This window comes from Megascapheus bottae, chromosome 6 (genome assembly GCF_031878675.1).
Source record: "Megascapheus bottae isolate mThoBot1 chromosome 6, mThoBot2.hap1, whole genome shotgun sequence".
Classification (NCBI taxonomy): domain Eukaryota; kingdom Metazoa; phylum Chordata; class Mammalia; order Rodentia; family Geomyidae; genus Megascapheus; species Megascapheus bottae.
Window position 1 is genome coordinate 70,938,463 of NC_143514.1, and position 15,968 is coordinate 70,954,430.

The following is a 15,968-nucleotide window of genomic DNA, read 5'->3' on the forward strand; positions in this document are numbered from 1 at the left end:
TTAATTGCCTGGTTCCAGACTCTTACTTTGATTAAGAAATGACCCAGGGCTGGGATGAAACTCAGTGGCAAGGCACTTACTTAGCAAGTGCAACATCCTGGGTTTGATCCCCAGTACCGAAAATGAAAAGACAAAATAAAAAAAAGACCTAGTCTTCAGATTCTTCTTTCTGTTTGTGGGGCTTGGACTCTGGGCTTGGGCCAGTTTTCTAGTTCTTTAGTGCACAGCTGAGTAGCTAGGATTTATAGGTGTGAGCCACCGAGCCTTGCTAATTTTTTTTTTTTTTTTTTTTTTGCCAGTCCTGGGGCTTGAACTCAGGGCCTGACCACTGTCTTTGGGCTTTTTCCTCAAACACTTGAATCTATAGCACTACTTATGTCTTTTCTATGTATGTGGTACTGAGGAATGGAACCCAGGTCGTCATGCATGCTTGGCAAACACTCTACCACTGGGCCAAACTCCCAGTTCTTCGGATTTTTAAAAAGTTACTGTGGCTAGAGGCTTTGCTCACATGGGTAAGCCCTGAGCTCAAACCCCAGGACAAATATTATATAATTATAATAGTAGTAGTAGTAGTAGTAGTAATAATAATGTATTGACTATGTATGTGTTGTACTTTGCCAGGCTTTTGGAATTACAAAAAAAGGACAGAAAAATAAGGATATTACAGTTTTTGTGTGGTGTGGATACTAAGTGCAAAAGTTAGCATAAGCTCTACAGCTATTAAATGTTTACTCTCCCAGGCCGCTCATTTCTTCTAGACATTTTCCTTAGGTGAACTCAGTGCACTTCACTCTGTATCCATAACGTATGGATATGACTCATTCACGTTTACATCTCTAGCTCCCATCACTCTTGTGGACTGTAGACCCACCTAATTTATTGTCAGCCAGGCACTGCTGTGGGTACTGGGCATATAATAATGAACTAGAGAGGAGTGGAAGTGGTTTTAAGGGGAGAGGCAACAATAAACAAATAAAATATCAGATAGGAGTAAGTGCTAAAGTGAGCATAAACCATGGTGACATATTAGAGATCGAAAGCAACTCTATGTTCGCTGATCTAAGCTTTATTAAGGTGGTAAAGTTTATGCTGACCTTTGACCAAGAGGAGTCAGCAGTACAAAGGGAAGGGGAACAGCTGGCATGAAGGCGGTAGGGGTGGAGAGATTCAGAATGTACATTGCTTTCTAGTCAGGGACTGCATGTGGTACTGTGCTCAGTCGACGCTTACTCTACGTGTGCTGATGTGACTTCATTGATATCCTCACTGGTCTAGATCATGGTCCAGTCTGCAGCTGTCAGCTTGCTACACAGATGCCTAAATGTTTACTCTCACTTTCTGTACTGATAATTAATGGTAACCGTGTATGAGCCAACGCTGGTTTGTGAGCTTCACTCCAAGTGGTACTTCAAGTGAATGAAGAGCATGTTTGAGTGCTAATAGGAAAGGTGAGGGTGTAAGAGAACAGGGATGATGCATATGCAGATGAGGGAATTGGAGCCACAGTGGATATAAAGATGTCTGTGTCTGTCTATACATTCATCCATTCATCATGGGACTTAAACTCCAGGCCTGGGGATGCTGTCTCTGAGCTCTTCTCCCACTTGAGCCACAGCACCACTTCCGGTTTTCTGGTGGTTAATTGGACATAAGTCTCACCACCTTTTGTTCCTGAGTTGGCTTTTTGAACTGTGATCCCCAGATCTCAGACTCCTGAAGTAGCTAGGATTACAGGTGTGAGCCACTGGTGTTGGGCTTTGCTTTTACTCTTATCATCAGTGCTGACCTCAGATTGGTGCACTGGCAAGTAGTCACTGAATTAAAAAAAAACAATAAACAAATGAACTCTTCAGCTACTATATGTTTTTGATGTTGGGAGTGTGGAACAGGGCTGGCTCTAGAACTCCTAGAGAGGTGGAACAATGAAGAGGAGAAAGCGTAACTTGGAGCAGAAATACCTCGGTGAGGACCCATTTACCACTAATCAGTTATGTGACTTGTGAGCTTATCGGATTTAGGGTCACAGTGAAGATTTATAGATAACAAGAGTCCTTTTGATTCCCTTTTCCTTATGGTATTGCTGCCACACCAGCTCTAAATCTGTGGTCACTGTTTTTGAGGTTAAGAGGACTCGGCATGTTGTGATTTGGCCAACTGTATCTTTAGTGTTGTTTCTGTAGGGTAGTCTCAAACTCGTGATTTTCCTGTTTTAGCCTTTCCAGTCCTATGATTACAGGTGTATATCACCATGCCCAGCGTTGTTCAACTTTCTTAAAACAAGTGAACAGCTAACAATTTTAGCCATGTGGTTCTGTTGCTAACCCTCATAATCATGGGCTAATTGCACGGACACCTCATGTGAATTATAGACTTGTTAGGAGAAATAGCAGAGCCAGTTTTGTTGGGTTTTTTTGAAAGAAGATGGTCACTTCTCAAATAAATAATACTTATCTCATTAGTCTTATCAGTTATTTACCAGGAAGTGATCCCAAAGTGCATGAATTTTTTTTTTTTTTTTGGTTAGTCATGGGGCTTGAATTCTGGGCCTGGGCATTGACCCTGAGCTCTTCAGCTCAAGACTAGTACTCTACCACTTGAGCCACAGTCCTACTTCCGGCTTTCTGGTGGTTAATTGGAGATGAGAGTCTCACAAACTTTGGATGCCTGGGCTGGCTTTGAACCAGGATTCTCAGATCTCAGCCTCCTGAGTAAGTGCTCTAAGGGGCTTAGAGCGTGATGTTATTTGCCTTTTGTTTCTGACTGCAGAGGCCAGTACACTGAAGATTCAAGAAATAAATGGCTTTCAAAAGCAAGGGGAAGCAATTCCTTCTTGCTTCTGACCTTTAGAAATAAAGGAGATAGTTGGAAACAACTCAGAAATGGAAAGGCTGCAATCTCAGCGCTCAAGAGGTTGAAGCAAGAGGGTCTTGAGGCAGCCTAGTGAAACCTTGTCTCAAAGCAAAAAGAAAAGACCATTTAGAGTTCTTGTTTGGCTTTTGGTACTGCATGCCACCCTCTTTTGAAAAAGAAAGACTCCCTGGGCCTTAGCAACATGCCAACAGATTTGGGTGGTAGGTGTTGTAGGTTTTTCCAGGGGCATTGCCGCCACCATTAGGCCAATAGAAACTTCAATAAAGCTAGACTAGTTTTTGTTTTTTTAAGCTGGCAGAGCAGAAACTTATGACATGCCTGAGATACAAGTGTAGTAGATTCATGGCATAGCTCAGATTTACATATCCATTTGTTAGCTCTCTAAGAAGACAATAAAATGAAAGCTTTGTAAAGGAGCTTTCCCAGACGGATTGGTTTATATCCTGAATGCCGATGACTAAGTAAGCTGTAAGACCTTGGGAAAAATTACTTGGCTTAAAATTTTTTAAAAAATAATTGTTTGAAAGAATTATGAGAAAGTTTATTGCTGGAATGTGAAAGTGGCAAGAATCTCCAAGCTTCCATGTCTTTTTCCCCCACTTGGCTTTTTGAAATGTATAGATTTTTTTTTTTTTTTTGGCAGTAGTTCTGGGACTTGAACTCATGGTCTCACCATTGTTTTTTTGTTCAAGGCTAAACCTTTATGACTTGAGCTACACCTCTGCATCTGCCTTTTTGGTGTTTAATTGGAGAGATGCCTCAAGGACTTTTCTACGTAGGGGGATTTTGAAACTCAGATCTCAGCCTCCTGAGTAGCTAGGATTACAGGTGTAAGCTACTGACATCAGACTGAAATTTAGATTCTTTATCCATAAGATCCTCACGCCTTATGTAAAACAAACACGTGTGTGTGTGTGTGTGTGTGTGTGTGTGTGTGTGTGTGTAAGTTTTTTTCTTTGTGCCAGTCCTGGGGCTTGAACTCTGGACCAAGGCACTATCCTGAGCTCTTCAGCTCAAGGCTACCACCCTACCCTTGAACCAAGCCCCATTTTTCAATTTCTAGAGGTTGATTGGAGATAAGAACTCAGGTTCTTTTGTGCCTGGGCTGGCTTTGAACTGCGGTTCTCAGATCTCAGCCCTCCTGAGTAGCTAGGATTATAGGCGTGAGCCACTGCACCTGAGTTTTGCTCAAGGCTCATGTTCTATTACTTGAGCCATAGCCTCACTTCTGCCTTTCTGCTTGTTGACTAAAGATAAGTTTCACAGGCTTTCTTGCCTGGGCTAGCTTTGAACCATGATCCTCGGATCTCAGCCTCCAACAGTAGCTAGGATTATAGCTGTGAGTCATTGGTACCAGATCTGACTATGTAACTATCATCTATCTGTCTATAAGCCTATGTTTTTAGACTGTCATAATTTTAGTAGAATCCCAGTTGTAACCTGATTGTGTTCTGGCTCATTGTTCTATGCTCCAGTTTCCTTCCTTAAAATAAGAGTGCTTTTTTTGAGGTGCTTCTTGGCTTTAAGATGCCATATTAGTGTTTTGACTTCTGGGGAATATATGTTTCTTAATTTAAGGGAAGAATTCCTGGGACCCTATCATCAGATAGGGATGGGGAGGTTTCATGAAGCCAGCTTCCTTCAGGATGAAGGCGCTGATCCATGCTTTGTCTCTTCATTGTATGAGAAGGAAGGCCTTGGTGTGATTCATACTTGACCTATCTTTCTTGCTTTTTGTCTTCTGTACAGGTCAAAAACAACTGCTGTAGAAAAATAGTGACTATTTCTAAGACAACAAACATTGGGGGACCAGGCTGAAGGACTGACAGAAAGTGTCCTGCCTTGCCAAATGGTATGTGTTGAAAGGTGACAGCTGCCTGTTGTCACCTGTCTTTACCCTCCCCCCTTCTATATTCTCCCCCCCTCCCCCCTCTCCCCCCCTCGCCCTCTCGCTCTCTATCTTTTTTTTTTGGCCAGTCCTGGGCTTGAGCTCAGGGCTTGAGAACTGTCCTTGGACTTTCTCAAGGCTAGAGCTCTACCACTTGAGCCTCAGCACCACTTCCGGCTTTTTTGTATATATGTAGTACCAAGGAATCGAACCCAGGTCTTCGTGCATGCTAGGCAAGCACTTTAACCACTAGGCCAAACTCCGGCCGTTTTAGATTTTTTTTTTTTGCCAGTCCTGGGCTTGAGCTCAGGGCCTGAGCACTGTCCTGGGACTTTCTCAAGGTTAGAGCTCTACCACTTGAGCCTCAGCACCTCTTCCAGCTTTTTTTTCTATGTATGTGGTACCAAGGAATTGAACCCAGGTCTTCATGCATGCTAGGCAAACACTCTACCACTACGCCAAACTCCCGGCCCCTCCCCCCCCCTCTCTCCACCTCTCTCTCCCTCTCTCTCCCTCTCTCTCTTCCTCCCTCCCTCTCCCTCCCTCTCCCTCCCTCTCCCTCTCTCCTTCTCTCCCTCTCTCCTTCTCCTCCCCCCCACTCATTCTAAAGTTTGCATGTGTGTGTGTAGAACATGAACCTGTGATTCTCAGAAAAAGCCACTTCCAGCTTTTTGGTGGTTAATTGGAAATAAGAGTCTCAGACGCTCTTGCATGGGCTGGCTTTGAACCCTGATATTACCTACTTTTTTGGTTAGATGTGGGACTTGAACTCTGGGCCTGGGCACTGTCCCTGAGCTCTTCAGTACAAGGCTAGTGCTCTGCCGTGTAAGCTGCAGCACCACTTCCTGTACTCATTTTTATGGCCCGCACTTAATGCAGTTCCTCCCCCTCTAAACCCTGTGGATAAATCGTGAAGGTTTTTGCTTTACCATCAGACAAAAGGTCAAAGCCAACCTTTTCTACGTGACTCTCATTTGAGTTGAATTGGAATAATGGAATAAACTTCCTATAAAAATAAGTAAACAAATTCCAGGTGCTGGTAGCTGAGTCCTGTGATTGTAACTACTCAGGAGGTGAGATCTGAGAATCATGGTTCAAAGCCAGTTGGGGCAGGAAAGTCTGTAAGACTCTTTATCTCCAATTAACCATCCAGAAGCTGGAAGTGGAGCTTTGCTGCACAAGTGGTAGAGTATTAGCCTTAGCATTGAGTAAAAAAAAGTCAAGAGATAGCATCCAGGCCCCGAGTTCAAGCCCCCAGTATAGGGGGGTGTGTAATGCACATGTGTGCACACACAAATAGTAAATGGCTGGGTGTTGATAGCTCAGTTATTCAGGGGGTTGAGATCTGAGGATCTTGGTTTAAAGCGAGTCTAGGCAAGGAGACTGTTGTCTCCAATCTGAGACTGTTGTCTCCAGTTAACCAGCAGAAACTAGAAGTGGTAGAACACCAGCCTTGGGAGGTGGGGTGGGAAACAAGTGAGAACGTGAGGCCCTGAGTTCAAGCCTATTTTTGCTTTTAAAAAGCAAAAATAACCCCCTCTCCCCCAAGAGTTCCCCAACCCTCTGTTTCTGGAGAATGAGGACACATATAGGCCGAGGGAAAAAGAGGAGGGGAGGCTGAGAGAAACAAAGATAAAAGTGAAAGAAAGTGAACCAAGAGAAGCAGTGATGGAGCATAGGGGAAGGGTAAGAGAGAATTCAGATTCCTAGGCCTACCTGTTTAATAAGAACGGAACATGGGCTCCACCTAGTGGCTCTGGTCTTAAAGTACAGCTGGCTGTGCGCTTGAGGTTGGAGCTGATTGGCATTTGCCGTCTCAAGTCCCTTTTCTATTGATTTGCTTTTGCTTCAGGCTTTGTTACAGAGATCATTGTTGGAGTCAATGCTTCCTTCAGAGGGTGTTTGTTTTTCTCTTACGTGTTCCTTCCCTTCTTCCAGTTTTGAACCTAGTCCTGCCGTGTCATCCTTACTGTTGCTGTCATCTTGTGGGTCAATGCTCCTAATTTCTCAGTGACTTGATGGTGATAATTCTCTTTTTAACCTCTCCCTCCCTCCTTTTTCCACGTATACCTTTCTCCTTTCCCCCCTTCCCTTTCCTTTGTCTTGCTGTGTACTCCAATAGGCTTTGGATTCCCAATTCTCCCATCCCTGCTTCCCACCATTTACGTAGCAAGGTGGATATTGATTGCTCTATTGATTGGTGCTGGCACTGAGGCTGTGCCTCACTTTTCATACTCGTGGGTGGGGTTGTACCCTTTGAACCATATTTCTGACTTTTTTTTTGCTGGTTAATTGGAGATGAAAGTCTCTTGCATTTGTCTGCCTATACTGGCTTTGAACCAAGCTTCTCAGGTCATAGCCTTCTGAAAAAGCAGGTACCAATCACTGGTGCCCAGCAGATTATATTACTTTCAAGCCATAATAGCTCACAGATACATCTTATTCTTTATACTAATCTCAGGATTCTTTAGTGCTTTGCTATCAAGAGCTTTTCCATATTATCTCAGACCAATGCTGGGGAGAGATACAGTAGGTGTATGTCACCCTCATTTTGACTGAATTATGGAAAAGTTAATGACTCGTGAAACTGTGCAGGTAGCAGATGGTTTAAGACTTCTCCTCTCTTCTCCTCTCCCTCTCCCTCTCCCTCTCCCTGTCCCCTCCTCTTCTGCCAGGGTGATACTTGGTATCAGCCATCAAGAACCTGTGATTTTGTGCTGGTTTATTCAACCCCACTCAGTCAGCAAATCTGAGCAGTCTGTTATGTTGTTGGCACAAGGATTACAGATGAGAGCTGAAGTACAGTTTTAGATTTGCTCACTGACATGGCTTCTGCTTTTCTTCTCTAGACTGATAATGGTCTCCAGTTGTCGAAGAAGATTGTGGATGCTAAGAGAAAGGTGACTGTTTCTCATCGCTCGAGTGTACCTGGATTCCTCCTGGAGCCCACAGCGGCTAGTATTAGACATGGCGGAGTTTGCGAGCTACAAGGATTCTGCCTCCAGCCGCCACTTGCGGTTTAAATTACAAAGCCTAGGCCGCCGCCTAGATGAGTTGGAGGAAGCCACCAAAACCCTCCAGAAAGCAGAGGATGAACTTCTGGATCTCCAGGACAAGGTGATCCAGGCGGAAGGCAGCAACTCCAGCATGCTGGCAGAGATTGAAACCCTGCGCCAGCGGGTGCTGAAGATCGAAGGTAAAGATGAGGAGATCAAGAGAGCAGAGGACCTGTGTCATGGGATGAAAGAGAAGCTGGAGGAGGAGGAGAACCTCACCCGAGAGCTGAAAGCTGAGATTGAACGGCTGCAGAAACGAATGGCCGAGGTAGAGAAGCTAGAGGAAGCCTTCAGCAGAAGCAAGAACGACTGCACCCAGCTTTGTCTGAGTCTCAATGAGGAGAGAAATCTGACCAAGAAAATTTCCTCTGAGCTGGAAATGCTCAGAGTCAAAGTGAAAGAACTGGAATCTTCTGAGGACCGCCTGGATAAAACTGAGCAGAGCTTGGTGTCAGAGTTAGAAAAATTGAAATCATTAACTCTGAACTTTGTAAGTGAGAGAAAGTACTTGAGTGAAAAAGAGAAAGAAAATGAGAGATTGATCAAAGAGCTTACCCAAAAACTGGAGCAGAATAAGAAAATGAACCGAGAGTACACGAGGAACGCCTCTCATCTTCTGGAGAGGAACGACCTGCGGATTGAGGATGGCATCTCGTCCGCACTGCCCTGCAAGGAGTCCAGAAGGAAGGGCGCGCTCGACTATCTGAAGCAGGTGGAGAATGAAACAAGAAACAAAACGGAAAACGAGAAGAACCGCAATCAGGAAGACAATAAAGTCAAAGACCTGAACCAAGAGATTGAGAAACTTAAGACACAAATTAAGCATTTTGAATCTTTGGAAGAGGAGCTTAAGAAAATGAGGGCCAGAAACAATGACCTTCAAGATAATTACCTAAGTGAACAAAATAAAAACAAAATCCTAGCCAACCAGTTGGAAGAGATAAAGCTACAAATCAAGAAGCAGAAAGAGTTAGAGAATGGGGAGGTGGAAGGGGAAGAAGCTTTCATGGCCAGTAGAGGCCGGCATGAGAGGACTAAGTTTAGAGGTCCTGGGGGCGAGGCACCCTCGCCCAGGCACGGGGCTCGGGAGCAGTCCCCCCAGCACAAGCGAGAAAGGCTCCGGAACCGCGACTTTGCCCTCAACAATGAAAACTATGCTTTGAGCAACAGGCAGGCTTCCTCTCCCAGCCTGGCCAGCAGGAGGGCAGCCAAAGCATCGAGCACAGGGGCAGACAGCGGGACTGCAGACACCAGGAGAACTGAGGACCGAGGGGAAGGGAAGAAGGCCAGGGAGCAGCCGCCCGTGCTCAGCCGCTACCCGCCCGCCGCTCAGGAGCACAATAAGGTTTGGAAGGGGACTTCCAAGCCAGGGACTGAAAGCGGGCTGAAGGGAAGAGTAGAGAAGACGACACGGACATTTAGCGAGTCCACGCATGCATCCGTTCACAGTGACACTGCAGGTAGAGCTGAGAAGGCCGAGAAAGCCTCTGACGCTGTGGGTGAGGCGCCCTTGGGCAAGAGGGCCCAGGCGCTTGGCAGTGGAAGTCAGCCGCCTCAGGCCGCAGACACCGGCTGTTTGAAGACCATGGGTGCTCTGGCCTCATCTCAGAGATCCTCCTCGGAAGGGCTGGGGAAGGGCAAAAAGGCTGCCAATGGTCTGGAGGCGGATGGCAGTTTCCCCAGTGCCAAGGCACCTATTTTATCCAAGTACCCGTATAGCTCCAGGAGCCAGGAGAGTATCCTTCAGGGCTTCTCCGCCCCACACAGAGAAGGCACTGAGCAGCCGGTGGCCGTGGTGACGGAGGACATTAGTCAGCACGAAGCCCTGAGGTGTCGCGTCATCAAGTGTGGCAGCAGAGGGAAGCCAGACTCGGACGATGACCTGGACGCGACATCTCTGGTCACCGCCAAGCTGGTCAATACAACCATCACTCCCGAGCCAGAGCCCAAACTCGCGCCCAACCCTCGAGACAAGGCCAGGTCCCGCGGGGGCGCCAGAACCTTGCTATTTGAGAACGAAAACAATGCTGGGATGGAACACGAATCTGTGAAGCCTGTCCGGGCTTCCACCAATCCTGTGGAATTCCTGGACACCAATGGGGCTGGGGGTAAAAGCCAAAGGCCTTTTAGCCCCCGTGAGGCCTTGCGGTCCCGAGCAGTCATCAAGCCCGTTATCATTGATAAGGATGTGAAAAAGATCATGGGAGGATCGGGAACCGAGGCTGTGTTGGAGAAACAGAAGCCCACTTCCAAGCCAGGGCCCAGCACAGTGACAAGCAGCATCACCATTTATCCCTCCGACAGCACCCCGCGGCCCGGCCCGGCCGAGGCACCCAGGGAGAGGCACACCACCACCAGCAACATCCAGGTGGGGCCCCCAGACTTGGTGTCCGGGAGCAACCATGTGAGCTCCCCCTTCGAGCTCTCCATTCACAAACACGACCTCACCTTGCAGCTCGCCGAAGCCGAAAGAGCGGGCGAGGGTGCTGCAAAGATAAGGCCAGAGACGGTGGTGTCTCGGAGCAGCATTCTGATCAAGCCTTCAGATCTGGTGGAGAGAAATAGCCATAGCTCCCCTGCGGAGACAATCAGGTGGAAAAGCCATAGTGCCCCTTCCGAGGTGGGCCCCTCCGATGCCAGGCACGTGACGGTGCGCAGTGCCTGGAAGAGCAAGCGCGACCCCAAGTCCTCAGAAGACGCCTCACCTCGGGTCGGAAGAAACACGGAATCTCCCAATGCCTATACCCAGAGGTCGTCCACAGACTTCTCAGAACTGGAGCCGCCCCGGGCCTCCCTCTCTGAGCGAAGGGCGGGAAATGCAGGCGATGCCCTCGAGCTTTCCTCCAGAAGGACCCAAAGTAGCCTGACTGTGTCAGAGGTGCTCACCCGGCGGAACCGGGCAGGAGACGCCGTCACGGCTGTGGCATGGAGCCACCCTGCAGGCACGGTGAGTCCCCCTCATCCCCACTGGCCTTGTGAGACCAGGACTGGGGGAACTGCCCACCGGGTCGCACTTGGTGGACATGGGTGGGTTTTGCAGAGAGTTGATGGGCTTGCTCAGGTCCCTCTTCCAGCTTGCCTTGTCCACTCCTACATGAAAGCGAGGGGGAAGCTGTGGGCTCAGGTAGGAGGCCGAAGCCACGCAGAGAAGGCCCTTGAGGAGAGCAGGCCTGGCCTGCCTGCCTGGTCAGTGCCCCAGCGGTGCCCCAGATGACTGTCCAGCCTTCGATGATCCCATCGCGTGGTTTAGCGTGGCCCACCACAGAGGAGAAACCCAGAGCTGCTGGCCTTACTGAGAGACAGAGTGAGGACAGTGTCTGAAGAGATGGGGGAGGGAGGGGCGGAGATCTCAGGTCCACACCCCAGTTCTTTGAGAAGGCAGGTGATGGGGGGTTCCTTGAAACACCAGTGCCTCTCTGTGGATTCTTAGTTAGCACTTGACGCCACGCCCTGCCTCCAGGCCCCGCAGCAGCACCATGCTGGTGTCCCCGTCGCCACACACAGAAGCTGAGGGTTAACTCCTATGAGATGAGATTTGAATGCGGGATTCGGTCTACTTTCCACCTTCATGCCCAGTCTTTCTTACTCATTCTTGTGATTCCTTGTCCCTCATTTGCTTTGGGAAGGTAGTGCTGTGGGGGGCGGTGCTTCACATCTGTGATCCTAGCTACTCAGGAGGCTGAGATCTAGGGATCATGGTTCAAAGCCAGCTGGACAAGAAAATCAGTAGAGACCTAGCCTTGAGCAGAAGAGCTCAGGGACAGGGCCCATGACCAAAACCATAAGTACAAAGGTAATGCCGCAGGGGAGGAGTGGGGAAGAATGATGGGGTTCGGGGCTGTGGAAGCTTTGGATGTCAGACTGAGGGTGAGGGGTCTAGGGGAGCCTGGGGGCTTGTCAGGCGGGAAGGAGCATGTTCTCCTGCCCAGGCTGTGTGGCTGCTGGCCGCTCAGGGAGCCATCTCACACCACCACTGAGATACAGCTCAGGCCTCCTGGTTCATTGGGGTTGCACCATGACTTCCAAGGAGTTTGGGGGACACTGACTTGTTTTTTCTCCTGGTGCCAGGTTGGAGGGGGCCCCTGGGGCTGCTCTGCCTGCTCACTTCTCTCACTTTGCCTCTGTTGGTACAGGAGGAAGGTGAGGACCGCACACTCGGTGTCTGCAGGCGAGCGCACAACCCCTTGGAGCCGCCTGGGAAGCAGGGGCTGCCGGAGCTGGAGCCGGAGCCGGAGCCAGGCTGCGTCCGTGCCGAGGAGCCACTACGGCCAGCCAGGCCCTGTGCCGACGAGAAGTGAAGCTGGGGTGGGTTGCCATCTCTCTTCTGCTCCTCAGCTTTCCTACCTTCTGCCCTGGGAAGGATCTGGAGCCAGGCCACCAGGCCACACAAGGCCTTGGCTAGGAGACTGCTAGAAAACTGGGCTGTGGCTCAGGTCATTTTGCCACGTGGCTGGAGGGGATGAGAGACTGCAGACTGGACTGCCCAGCCTTCCTTGATGCATGAGTCCTCTCCTCCCCATCCCCAAGGAGCGCGGGGCCACTGTGGCCTGCAAATGGAAGCTGTGGAAATCCTCCACTGTGTTAAGTCGTGAACGCTCGTCTACTCCTGGGTGGCTTCTGTCCCAGCAGCCTCTGCGTGTGGCTCCTCACCGTGTCCACCCCTTGGGGGTTCAGCTGTCCACTCCCAGTTCCCGGCCATCAGCTCCAGACAGGGGGCGTCCATTCCTTCTCCCTTTAACGTCTTTCCTCCAGCTTTGAAAGCAGAAGGGGTCTGTGCTGCCTCCCAGGGTTTCCAAGATCACCGTTAGGATGAAGCTTCTTGCCCTCGGCCCCCTGGCTGACCAGCTCCTGGGGTAGAGCATGCAGTCGCCCCTGGATAACACCCAACCCCCCCAGCGCTGCCCCTCCTCCAAGGGCACCGGAAGTGCACCCGCCCCATGCATCTCCCTGGGCATCCATAACGCTGCTGGCCTCGCCTGCACACGCTCCTGTGGCTAGACTTCACCGCCCCCTCCTCGGGGAACCCCTAGACTAAGCCGTGCCTCGCCTGGCATACTCTAGGAAGTAGCCAGCAAGGAGGAAAGCAAACCAGAACAAGTGGATTCCCTTTAGCCACTCCACAAGCAATAGTCCCACGAAAGGCATGGACGAGACTGCTCCCTCCTGTCCCTGGGGGGAGGCCTTGCACTTTACCCACACTGCGGCCCCTAGTTTCTGCAGGTAGAGCACGGATGACTTCACTGGCGGGCGGGCCGGTGGGAGCTGCCCGTTGGGGGCCAGATTTTTGCAGTTCAGAGTCCAGCAAATGCTTTAGGAAGCCGCATAGACATTGTTCTCCTACCAACCACATGGGGAAGTGAGGAAGAGCACTGCGTTCTCGGCACAGCTTTTCCCACAGCACACTGTTCGGGAGAGGAACCCATGGCTGACACGGTGGCCTCTGCTTTCCCCCGGCTGTGACCACTGGTAAGGGTCTTACAGGTGCGCCAGTGCCCCTGACCGTCACGTGAGTTCCTCGAAGCAGACAGACTTTAAGGACAACCTCCCTCGGGTTCTCCTATTGTGCCACTGAGTGTGCCGAGCCTCCTCTTCTCTGGAAGGGGTTCCCCCAGAGGTCTTCCCTGCTGTCTCCGCCTGTCTTCCTGGGCCTGTGGTTCTCCTACTTTGCCCATGGTTGTCACCTCTCACCGCATGAGCACGAGCTCTGAGGGCTTCCGTTCTGGTCTTGAAGGGATTGGAGGGGCTCCGCAGGTTCGTGTGGTACTAGCCATGAAGCACAGCCCCCACCCAACTCAGGCTGGTGCTGTCCTTTACACAGCCTGCATCTCCTGTTCCTGTGCCTCTGCTATGAAATTCCTGGTAACAGGAAGACTCAGAACGTCCTCAGGACTGAAGGCCGCTCCCCTCCCTCAGGTCAGGGTCCCCCTCCCTCAGGTCAGGCACGGTGTCCATTCATTCTGCTGCGGGACAGCAATGTCTCGCTCCTGTGTCTGTTTTCTAAAGCTCTGCCAGTCCATCAGAAGGCATTGTCAGGTGACCTGCCTCTCCTCACACACACTTTACTCATAGACAATTAAGGACGATGCTTTCTAGAGCTTCCTGGATTGCTGGCTAGAAACTTGGCTCACAAAATGCTGTGAATCTCCCACTCACAGCCGCCGCCATTCTCTCACTGTAGTTAGCAACCCTGAGAGTTCAAAGGGAATGGAGCTCTGGGGGCGGGGGGTGTCGGGTGTCGGCTGAAGGTGTAGGAAGAGGGAGGTCTGTAGGCTTTTTTTTTTGCTCGTAGAAACAAGCCATGCCTCAAAAGATCTCATCGATCGTTTTCGTCTCTGGGTGTTGGAGCCCTAGAATCTGGTGCTGTAGTTCTTGGTGCCAAAGTCTGGATCTTTACACATTTCAGCAGCACCAACAATATCTGTCACTCTTCAAAGTGTTTTGTGGACAAGGAGCAGATGAAATCTGAGTGCAATAGGGTTTGATTGTAACAATTACTTCAGGTTAAATATTTGTCTCTAATCTGCACACATTTTAGAACCGCTGTAAAATAGATTTTTATTTTTAAATGTCCTCAGCATTGCAGAGAATAACTTTACTAACAAGTGGAGGCTGGAGGTTTAGTCCCTCCAGACTTCAGTTAGCTGGCTAGAGGCTGGCTCTGATTCCAAAGTTAGATGGCACATTTCTGAAATGCAACCAAGGTGTGACCCAGGCCTCATGATCAGGGACCGGAGGAAGCCTCCAAGTACAGGGAGACCTGGGGTAGAGTAGATGTTTAATTAAGCCAAATATTTACATGGTCCCAGCCAACAAACCCACTTGTAGGACAAGTGCTGCTCTTCTGCAGCCTCGCGCCAACTCTAATTGTGCCAAGCAGGTTTGCCACTGTGCGAGGACCCCCCCCTCCCCCCGGTGAAGCTGGGGGAGCCCTGGCCTACAGTGCTGCTAGGCTAGAGGAAGTAGAACTATGTGCTAGGGGCTGACACTGTCTCTTGCCATTCTGGTTCTAAAACCAGAGACAGTTATGTGGTAGACAAAGCCATGGTGGGCTTTGCTTTTGAGTGGCACTGAATAAAGAACGGGTTAAAGGAATGCTTGGGGCTCGTCAGGCAAGCTTGCACACCAATCATCACCTCGTGTGCACTGGAGATGGCCCTTAAGGGTGTTCTTGGCATCCTGGGGCCAATTTAGTTCTTTAGATGGAGTAAGTCAGTGCCAAGTGCTATGCTTTCCCAGTAAAGGAGCAGGACCTGGAGGCTGGGCCCTTGCTCCCTTTGTTGGTGTGGCTTCCTTTGTTGTGACTAAGACTGCATGGGAAGAGCTGCTGTTAGGGATTGTTTGTTGAATACCTACCCCAGGCTGGGGACAGAACTCCACCAAGACCACAGGAAAGGGGCCCTGTTTTCCTGCTGCTTCACAGCTTAGAGTGGAATGTATTTTTAAGAGAATAAAGTCTATTTTTTTGTATTTTAAAGATTGGGAGGGCTAGGAAGATAGCCCTCCAGTAATCTGTTCTGCATTCTAGGCCCCTTTGTTGGGGCGTCAGGCTGTTCCACCCCACCTGCTAGCTCGTGCAGGTGCTCGGGCCTCACCCATAGCCCTTGGAGCGCAGCAGCTTCTACATTCCTGCTCTAAGCACGGGACCAAGGAGGCCAGAACCTGCCTCTGGAAACCAGGGCAACGCCACAAGCAGTGGCTCAGGGTTCCTTGGGTGCATGTGTATAGCTGAAGCTGCCTGTCTGCATGTGTCCTTCGGCTCTAATGCTCTCTGTTGGCTCTGCAGCACAATACGTAACCAATAAAGCTCCCTGTTTCCACGATTGGTGTCAGTGATAACTTTGTTGTCTCTGCATTGGTAATACCTGGTATATTTCACTATTTTAGATAAAATACCGAGCCAGTTGATCTTGCAAGGACTAGAAATGTTAGTGTAGAGAAGGGTCCACATACGGCTGTATAGGATAAAAATGAACCAGTTAGAAGTATTTCTTTGCTAAAGTTTATTTTCAGGCTTGCTACTGTGATCAGGAATGATCACCTACCTCTCAGGCTGCCTGTGCAACTTAAGAACCAAAAAACGCCTGAGTACCAGCCACGCACAAAGCCTACACATGTAGCAATGTGCCAGGGCACAGGAGATTCAGATGCAT

General features: G+C 49.6%; 1 protein-coding gene across 1 annotated transcript; it reads left to right on the forward strand.

Annotated features, from left to right (window-relative positions):
* Positions 1-7,616: 7,616 nt before the first annotated feature.
* Positions 7,617-15,638, forward strand: Luzp1 (leucine zipper protein 1). The gene is made up of 2 exons (XM_090335591.1): positions 7,617-10,765; positions 11,952-15,638. The coding sequence occupies exons 1-2, from the start codon at positions 7,730-7,732 to the stop codon at positions 12,114-12,116; spliced, it is 3,201 nt and encodes a 1,066-aa protein (XP_090191717.1). The 5' UTR covers positions 7,617-7,729; the 3' UTR covers positions 12,117-15,638.
* The last annotated feature ends 330 nt before the right edge of the window (positions 15,639-15,968 follow it).